Source organism: Chlamydotis macqueenii, chromosome 5 (assembly GCF_036417535.1).
Source record: "Chlamydotis macqueenii isolate bChlMac1 chromosome 5, bChlMac1.mat, whole genome shotgun sequence".
NCBI lineage: Eukaryota > Metazoa > Chordata > Aves > Otidiformes > Otididae > Chlamydotis > Chlamydotis macqueenii.
Window position 1 is genome coordinate 8,536,316 of NC_141560.1, and position 9,058 is coordinate 8,545,373.

At 52.6% G+C, this 9,058-nt stretch overlaps 1 protein-coding gene and 1 long non-coding RNA gene across 2 annotated transcripts; one reads left to right on the forward strand and one right to left on the reverse strand.

Annotated features, from left to right (window-relative positions):
• Window positions 1-2,219: 2,219 nt before the first annotated feature.
• On the reverse strand, window positions 2,220-5,817 carry ZBTB25 (zinc finger and BTB domain containing 25). Its single transcript, XM_086748581.1, has 3 exons — window positions 5,789-5,817; window positions 5,035-5,214; window positions 2,220-3,820 (listed from the first exon to the last, which is right to left on the reverse strand). The coding sequence occupies exons 2-3, from the start codon at window positions 5,205-5,207 to the stop codon at window positions 2,683-2,685; spliced, it is 1,311 nt and encodes a 436-aa protein (XP_086604707.1). The 5' UTR covers window positions 5,208-5,214; window positions 5,789-5,817; the 3' UTR covers window positions 2,220-2,682.
• Window positions 5,818-5,831: 14 nt separating this feature from the next.
• Window positions 5,832-8,493, forward strand: LOC147600480 (uncharacterized). Its single transcript, XR_015258648.1, has 3 exons — window positions 5,832-5,941; window positions 6,952-7,077; window positions 7,444-8,493. It is a non-coding gene; the product is annotated as an uncharacterized LOC147600480 (long non-coding RNA).
• Window positions 8,494-9,058: the final 565 nt, after the last annotated feature.

Consider the following 9,058-nt stretch of genomic DNA (forward strand, 5'->3'; position numbering starts at 1 on the left):
TGATGCAAAAAAATGTCTTTCGCAGGTGTTCAATGTCACAGATGCTCGGTACCGCCAAGTTTAACCAAAGTACACCCTAAAAAGGGCGGGGGGGGGGCTGTGATAAAAAATAAATTGCTTACCCTCATAACTTTTTGAAGACACACTGCACACGCACGTGAACACAGCACTCATTTCAGTGCGACGTCTGCTTTACTGATGCATTTGCAGTCAACACAACACTTAGAGCTGACAGACATTTGAATCTTCTAGCTGAGTGCATGGTTTTTATTAAATTTCCCTTTTAATGGCCAAGAAGTGAAAAGAAAACAATCCTGCCCACAAACCTGAAGACGAGCAGCATGTCCCAGGGGCACCTTCAGGCACCGCTGCTTCTATCCCCGCTGCTGTCCCCAGTGCCAAGCTCAGTCACCACCGCCCAGCTGTCCCTGCAGACAGGGACATTTGACTTCCACTAGCAGTTAGTTCAGGCAAGTTAGGCATCCAGTTGAAGTTACCAAGGTGCCCATCTCCCACTGAACAGTCTGAAAACCCAGTTGTAGCTCTTCTCGAGCTGTGTCCCAACCCAGAAGATGCTCCTCTCTGTTCCTAACACGGCTTAAATTGTATGTAAGAACTCGTGTGAAGCAAGCAGCGCGTGGAGAAGCCAGCCCACTCCGTAAAGTGTCGCACACAAAGGGGGAATTACTGTAAAATACTTTTTGTTGTTGTTGTTTTACCCATTGTGTAGAAATAGAGGTCGGTGGAAACTGGGAGGCATTTGCCCCAGTTACAAGCAGTCTGTGCTGGATGTGATTTGGCTGATGCTGTTACCCCGGGAGAGACCCAGAAGGCCCTCCTCTAGGAAATGCTCCGTGTGAACTGCTCCATGCTCAGATGCAACATTTGCAGGCCTGGACGTCAGCAGGGTTTTGTTCATTTGCTTGTTCTAAAGAAAGGCTTTTTAAACAGAGCTAAAATGCATTCACACCAGAGCAGCTTTAATGGGCGGACACAGCGAGCGGAGCGCTCGAGTCTAGCAGGCAAGCACACACCAAACCGCAGTGTGCATTTTGTAACATCATCCGGGCAGGCTCAGAGGCTGTTTGTTTTTCCCCTTTGTCTTAAAACACAATTTGGCAGCCCTCAGCGGCCAATCCATCCCCTGGAGTGTGCAGCTCCCTGCCCAGGAGGAGCAGCAGCCGCCCTTACAGAGACCTCAGATGGTCTTTTAATTCGGCAGCGATTTAATTGCAGCTCTTGCTCCAGGACAGTTCCAAAGAAGACAGCTCAAGGGTCCTGACTACAAAGAGCTTTGGAGCGGGCATTTTGACAGTAGACTGTTCTCACCATTGTTCAGGCTCCCCCTTTCCGAAGGCAATGACTCAACTCCACCAGGACCGGCAGGGAGCCTCCAGCTTCTCAAAAACTGGGTAATGAGATTATGGGAGCAGCTCGCAAGGCTTTCGCTCTTCTCCGAAAAAGAAACCTCTGCGCTGCAAGAACTTCACGCGCCTGTTTGGGGCCTTCTGATTAAGAGCACCTCTTGAGGGATGGGTTGGAGCCCATCTGGGGTATCTCAAGTGAAAAACTAGAGGGACAAAACACAAATCCAAGAGGAACACGTGCAATCTTAAACCCCTCTTGGATAAGTTGTTATTATTCAGATATAAAGTAATGATCAATGAAAGGTGAAAAGTTTGCATTTTGCCATTTTATGGTGGCTCTGCAAGCCGAGAAGTAACAACACGTTACATATTTGCTCTTAGCAAATACACAGATTGCACTATTTAAGGATGTGTTTGCTCCAAGCTGTTTATAGCGTCAGGAATCATTTTCACTGAGAAAATCTGTGTGTGGTAATGAATCCTGTAAAGACTTAGATTAGGATGTGCCTCCTCTCTGAGAGGAAAGGGCACTTCTTTGCAGCTTTCACTCCTCCTTGCAGAGAAGATGGTCCAGTAATGGGACCTGGACCTAGAGGGGCATCAAAATTTGTCTCTGTTCATGCAGTAGCGGCTGAGGAGGGAGAAGGAATGAGAGAAAATGCATCCAAACTCCTTGAGTCTAAAAGTAAACTTAAAAAGATTGTACTGACAAGGACCCCAGGGCTTGTTGAAGTGAAGACTGCCACCCTTACATCAACGCCAACAGTTCCCTGGAAAACACCAGCCTTACGGCTCCCGCGTGTATTTATGCAGAGATTTTTTAACCGTAGTTATACAACACGAACTTCAGGATTCACCTCCTTGAGATATTTATTTTCATTAAAAACAAACTGTTTGGGAAACACAATACATATTTCCTGCTACACTTCCCTCCACGTATTTTTAGAAGAGCAATTCTACGGGATACAAACAGTAGTAGGCACCGCGTAGCATATTAGTGAATGTTTAAACCTCACACCCAGCAACAGAGTCTTAAATCTAGTAACGCAGAGCAGGAACAAGTTTACATTTATGAAAAATGTAACTGCATTACACAGACACTTCCAAGAAGGGACTTAGATGGGAATTAGCTTGAGTTTAAGTTAGGGAAGTGAAAAAAAAAATCAAGTACACAAATCTAAGTGTGCAGTTCTTCACAGTTATCTCAGAGGCAACGGGAACAGTGGAGACCATCAGCTGCAGGGAGCAGCCACTCACTAGATGGAAAATGCCAAAATATCCATTTTCAGCTCCTACAGGCTACACAAGGGGAGAACTACTCTACCAGGATCGTATCAACACTTTCTTGCATGAGATCTGACTCCAGTATACATTCATCTAAGTGCTCTTGGGATAAACTGGAGCTTTTCCCCACGCTCTCGCTGTCACAGTAAGGATGAAACCTGGGGGTCGCGGGGCTCTCCAGCCGCTGGCAGCGGCTGTATTTGTGCTGTTTCCCTCTGTGTGTGTACATGTGTTCAAGCAACTGGCTCTTCCGGAAAAATCCACGGCCGCAGACGGTGCAACTGATTTTTCTTTTTCTTGAGAAAGAAAAGTTACAGTTCAGCTCCACTGGTTCGTGGTCCTTGGAGATGAGGGAGAGCTGGCCAATCTGCAGAGGTTCCAGGTTGCTGCAGCTCGGATGCTCCAGTTGATGCTCGTCCTCCTTGAGGAGGAAGGCCCCGAGCTGGTGGCCGTCCCCAGCCTCCCTGTCCTCAGCCAGAGGCTGCACCTCCCCCAGGTCGCTGCTCTCCAGGATGGAGGCCGGCACGCCGAACGGCAGCGAGCCCGAGACATGTGTGTGCAAGTGCTGCCGCAGCCCACCCCGGGAGTCGAAACGCTCTCCGCAGTAGTGACACAAGTGCACCCTGAGGCTGGCCTTAGCAAAGATGGGGCTCGCTACCTCCGGAGAAGGAGGAGTGCAGTTCTGGGACACCACAGGCTCCGAGTCGCACCTCTCCTGCTTTATGGAGACCGAGGGCTTCGGACACTCTTCTGCTGGCTTGGTGAGAGCAGCAGGCTGAGCAGAGGGGCGAGCGACCTGCTGGTCCAGGGAGCTGTCATCCAGGCCGATGGCCAGAGAGAGCTGCAGCTGCGGGTGATCGCCCTGGGCAGCGGACCTGCTGCCCGCCTTGGGCGGACTCTCCTTCGCTCCCAGGTGTTCCTTCGCCGGTTTGTGTGCGGTCGAGATCTGGATCCCGTACAAGTTTGAAGACTGGACCGGCTCTGGGGAGAACACTTGGTTCATCTCAATCGCGATATGGGAGAGGTGGTCTGCATGGAGAAAGCGGATGCCCTCCTCCAGTCGGCTCTGGCTGACGGTCTGCTTTGGCCCTTTCCCAGTGTACATGATATGCAACAAGTAACTAAATATGTCAGGCTGGATGTCTGCAGGCTGAATCTTTATGCATTCGCTGAAACAAGACAGATTATTAAGTACACACAGGGCTCCAAATTATAGTCCTGATCCATTACCTGCCCGTTCATTTGCTCTGCCGTTTGCTGCTGGAGCATGTGCGCTGCTGCCTAGCCCCCAGTTCACGAGCAGCGCTCCCCCCACCGAGACCTGCTTCTGCAGGTGCAGGTGCCCTGCTTGCACAGCAAAGTGCCTGAGCGCATATTTACCGCTGCGATTACAAAGATCGCATGCACAACCGCAGCCAGGGACGGTGAGAGTGGCCAGCCCCCAGCCACCCCATCACTCGCACGCACAACCAACTGGCACCACAGCGATGCCACGCAACCTACACATACGTCGCTGGTGCATGCCACTCCAATAATATGAGGCAAAGAATATTTGTGTGTTCAAGTAATAAATTCAGCTGCCGCTACTGTGTAATCTTTATGAGCTTTGCACTTAAGTGTCGGTAAACAATATCTATTGGCAAGGAAGTTAACTGATCCTCTCACTTCCAGCTGAAGGGCTATGTGGCTGACGGCCAACGATTATCCTGCAAAAGGTGCTGGGGGCCACGACCCTCAAAAAGGAAGGGGAATGGAGAAGAGTTTAATTGATTACAAGCAGCAAGCTCCAGCTCAGACGTGAGATTAGACCTTGGCACCGCTGTCGTTATACCTGCAGAACCACTCCTGACCCAGCCAGGTGAAGCATCTGAACAGCAGCTTGAAATAAATTGATGATCTCAGTCTCGGCTCTTATCTGCAAGAGTCTGAAGCGCAGAACTGTGATAAGGCTATGGCTTCTCGATTGCTTCAATCCCATGGGTCCTGCCAAAAGGGACAGTCCCACCCAGCAAGCTCGCCTACAAGCTAATGCAAAGCCATGGACACGCTGCGCATGGGCAGGAGGTACCTGGATATCCTTAGATAGCAAATCTGTGAGGTCTCACTGCAGGAGGATGGGGAATGTTTACTTTCTCTGGTCACACAAATGTCTCATCTTCAAAATGTGGGGCCTGATGTTGGCGTATGCTGACTAAGGGGTGGTTTTAAAGGACAGCACTTTCTGGGCTGGGAGAGCCGAGGTGTGTGCTGGCTTAGGAAAATACTCTCAGGCCTAACACCCTCACTTATGCGCTTGTAGACTGTAATAAAACTTTAGAAAGGGGAAAAAGCAGAAAGCTGAGCAGAACAGTTAAAAGGCAGGAGGAGAGCCGTGCATCCTTACCTCGTCTGGTGGATAAATATCATCTTAAAATAGTTCGAAAAAGCAGCGAGCACCGCTCTGTGGGCCTTGAAGTACACATCCCCGATGGCAACGGTGCAGTCGCAGAGGAAGCCGAACTCCCGCTGCATGTTCAGCTGCTGCAGCAGCAGGCGGCTGTGGCCGGTGGCGCCCATGGCGCGCCTGCCAGCGAGACACGCGGCCTTCACCCCGCGAAGGCACCACCCAGCTCCCGCAGCCTCACGCGTGGGTTCCTCCCCACTGAAACGAGACGGGCGCCCGGCACGCAGCAAGGCCTCGCGGAGCCCCTTCCCTCCCCCCAGACGGCCCCCGCACCCCGATTTAGAAATTTCTCCCGACCCACGGCACCGCCGTTGCCCAAACCCACGCTCAACGAGCTGGGACCCCATCCAGGAGCTTCCCACCCGCCAGCAAAGCTGCTTCTCCCACAGGCCACCCTCGCTCCGCTCGCTTTAAGCCCCGCTCAGACCCCGCTCCCCGCGGCCCAGGAGCGGCGGGGGCCCTGTGCCGCCCAACAAAGCCCCCATTGTGCCGGCCCGAGCCGCCCGCCCCGCCTCGCCGGCGGCCCCTCTGCAAATAAATGCTGATATCTGCCATTGTTTCAGCCAAAAATTACTGCGCGGGGTGTAACGCGGGGGGGGGGGGGGGGGGGGGGGCCGCCGCGCAGCCTCCCCGGGGAGCGTAACCAGTGCCCTCCCCTCGCAGCCCGGCCCCCGGGACCCGCGCAGCCGCTTACCCGCGCGGAAGCAGCGCGGAGCCCGGCCCGGCCCCGCCCGCCCCCGCTGCCCGCCCGGCGGATAGGGTGGGCGCCGCTCCCCCCCCTTCCCCGACCCCGCGCTTCCTGCCGGGGCTGGGCCGGCCGCCGCCGCCCCCGCTGCGCCAGGAAAAAGTGAGCGCAGGGCCCTCGTTGCGCGGCGGCTGCGCGGCTCCGGCGCTGGGATGGGCGCGGCGCTGCGAACCCGCGGGCCCTGGGTGCAGAGGGACCGTGTTCACCCCCGCGCGGGTTTTTTTTTTTGGGGGGGGGACGGACGGACGGACGTTGTTTGCCTCGGGGCTGCCAAGGCACCTTCAGAGACCTCGCCCTGGGCTGGGGGCTTGGCTGCTTCAATCACCCTGTGACAGTGTCGTCTGCGGAGCTCGGCTCGTGGCATGCGTGGTTTTTTGTTGCTTTGTTTTGTCTTTTTTTTAACAGAAAAACCTCTGTAGCAGGCGACCCGCCCCTCCCCCCAAGTCTGCCTGCTCGTGAAAATGGAGGCAAAGATATGATCTGGCTTTTCACCCGTGTCTGTGGCCGGAGTGCTTTCTTTAACCACCGGCGAGTCCTGTGGACGCACCATTTCTCCCTCGGGCCTCCTCTGATCTCATTAATTTTTAAACCAGGGGTTATTTTGGGTGAGAGCGGCCACGCTGGCTCGGGCCGCGGGGCCTGGCAGAGGAGGGGGCACAGGCAGGCAGTGCCACCCGCACCCCGATCCCCCAGCCCCGCCGGGAGCGTCCCCCTGAGCCGCAGCCCACGCTTTGGTTTTCCATACAATCCCCGAGGCGTCTTTCCCATGGATTTTATCAAATTGCTTTCTGAACGTGTTTAAACTTCCAGTCCCCGTGGCCTCCTGCTGCCACCAGCTCAATTTGATGTCCACAGGTTGTTTTCCTGGCTGGGAAAGGCACTGAAAATGGCTGTTTGGGTGCTTTCGCCACGTTTTTGGTGCTGTTTCGGAGATCTGTCACACCCACCTCCTCGGCAGTGTCTCTCCTGGCTCAGGGCCCCTGCAGAAGACATTTGGTGCCTTGGATCATCCCACTTGCTTTTCTCTCTGCATGTGACACTTTGCAGTTCATTTTCCTATTGCATTCCCATAATATTTTTTTTTTTACATTGGGCTGTTCCTGAATCTTTAGGGCAAATAATGGCCCCCGCCCCCCAGAATCCCGCAGTTTACTGGGCTGTTTCGGGCGGTACCTTGAGGCAGCCCGAACCTGGGTGGAGGATGGAGATGAATGATGGAGCTGGAGAGAAGACGAAGTGTAGGCTCCGAAGCGTTTTGCTCCATGTAGTGTTTGCTGCTTATCCCACTGACCATTTATCTTTTCCATTGCTCTATGTTTTATTTCTTCTATTTTAAATAAGAAGCTTGCGGGGCTCGGGGACCGTCTTTCCCTCCTGTGTTTGCACAGCAGCAGGACTGAGAGTTGGTGGAGCTGTAATCCTGCTGCTCCTATAAATATCAGTAGCTGCTCTTCTTCCCCCAAAAGGTTGGCAGTAGGTGGCTCCAGGTTTTGTACTCTGTTCTGGGTTATTTAACATATTTATTAACCTGCATACAGAGTGAGTCGCTATTTGCAGACGGCATGTTATTTATTTAAATGATTAATTATTGACATGTTATTTAGGTTGACTCCAATCCAAAGAGGACCTTGAGGAGCTTCAGAGAACCTGGAGCCGAAGCGATGATGAGAAATGAAATTCGGTGTTTCGCTATGAAAACCCAGGCGCTGATATCGTACACCTCAACAGATGAAAAGTGATACAGCATGCGGCAATGGGGCAAAAAAGAGACGTAATCACTGCTGTCTTCATGAGTGCTTCTGCTCGCTCCTCTTCTGTGGCCAGAAAACAGTGATTAAAAAAATTAATTAGAAAGGCAAGTGTGGTGGGAGGGCACCGAGAGAATGGGAACTGTGAAAAAGGGGGCCTGCTCTGTGCCCCATCTTACCGGAGGTGGCGTGACGCACATGGGAGGGCTGGGGCTGCAGGAGCCCCGCGTGGGCGCTCTGTGCTTGTGCTGCCCTGATGTGTCAGGAGCTGGAGAGAAAAAGACCCTTCAGCCACGGGAAAAACAGCTTCTCAGTGTGATTTGAAAACCACGGCCGTGTCGGCTCATGTAGGCCGTTTACTTAACTTCCTATAAACCAGGAAAAACGATGAAGAAGTTGTTCTGTGGGGGTCCCTCAATTTTTCATGGGGGTTGGTGCCTTATAGCTACATTTTTGAGTGTTTTTCCCTTGGCAGTGCTACGGGCATTGCGTCCCCTAAGCCAAGGCTGCAGCATAGTAAGGGCAGGAAACAAGGGGATTTTTTTGAGACACATTTTGAAAGCTCCCCTTTTATTCCGTAGCAGTTAGAAAATCCCCAGACGGACCCAGGAGGAAGGGGTGGTGTCCCATTTGGAAACTAGGATTCTATTAATTGGGTTTGTCCGGTTTGCTTTCCCAGTGCAGGGATGCTTAAGGAGTCGTTGAAGCAGGGATCGATGCGGGTACATTTTAATATTGTGGCATTTTGTTTTGTTGCTTTTTTGTTGTTGTTACTTTTGCCACATTCAAATTTGTAACCAAATCTTTTAACTTCGCAATGATTAACTTTTCCCCTTTGTCTTGTCTGGAGCTAAGAGAGATCTTGTATGGTTGCAGAAAACATAAAAACGATGGCGTCTCCAGAAACTGTGTCCAAATGAAGGAGCTGTGCTGATTAAACACTTCCGATGCTTGCGCTGAATGACACATGTCACTTTGGGGGTGGAAAAGTGAAGTGGCAAGACCGGGAGGAAGGCCTGACCTGGCAGATGTTTTCTCGCAGCCCTGTGGCAGGTAGCAGCGGGGCCGCCCGCAGCTTCAGAAAATCCCGTTTTCTCGCACAGGCTGGTTCAGGAGGAGCTGGATGTCGCTAGACAGGAGAGGTCCGATGGGAATAGGCCCTGGGAAAGGTCCTGGAAAGAAAGACAGAAAAAAAAAGAAGAGCTGTCGTCAGGATCTGTGATAAAGCGTGGCAGCGGCTGCCAGCCCCTGTGCTCCCTGCATCCATCGTAAAACTCCCAGAGGGAAGGGGGTGATATTAACGCGTGGAATTGCAGCAAAAAGGAAATACTTTCTCATGCAACTTGCAGTTGTTTTTCTTGCAACTGGCAATTAAACTGTCACACGGAGGAGACCGTGAGGCTGCGGGTGCGGAGCTCGAACGCTGGACACGCACACGGGTGACCAGGACTCCCCCGTTACCACCCGTCAC

What these genes read in the sequence shown, in the direction of transcription:
- ZBTB25 (XM_086748581.1), bottom strand. Translation starts at nt 5,207, where the DNA reads ATGGGCGCCACCGGCCACAGCCGCCTGCTGCTGCAGCAGCTGAACATG. An exon ending in ATATTTATCCACCAGACGAG is followed by an intron (nt 3,821 to 5,034) that starts GTAAGGATGCAC and finishes GTCTTGTTTCAG; the next exon opens with CGAATGCATAAAGATTCAGC.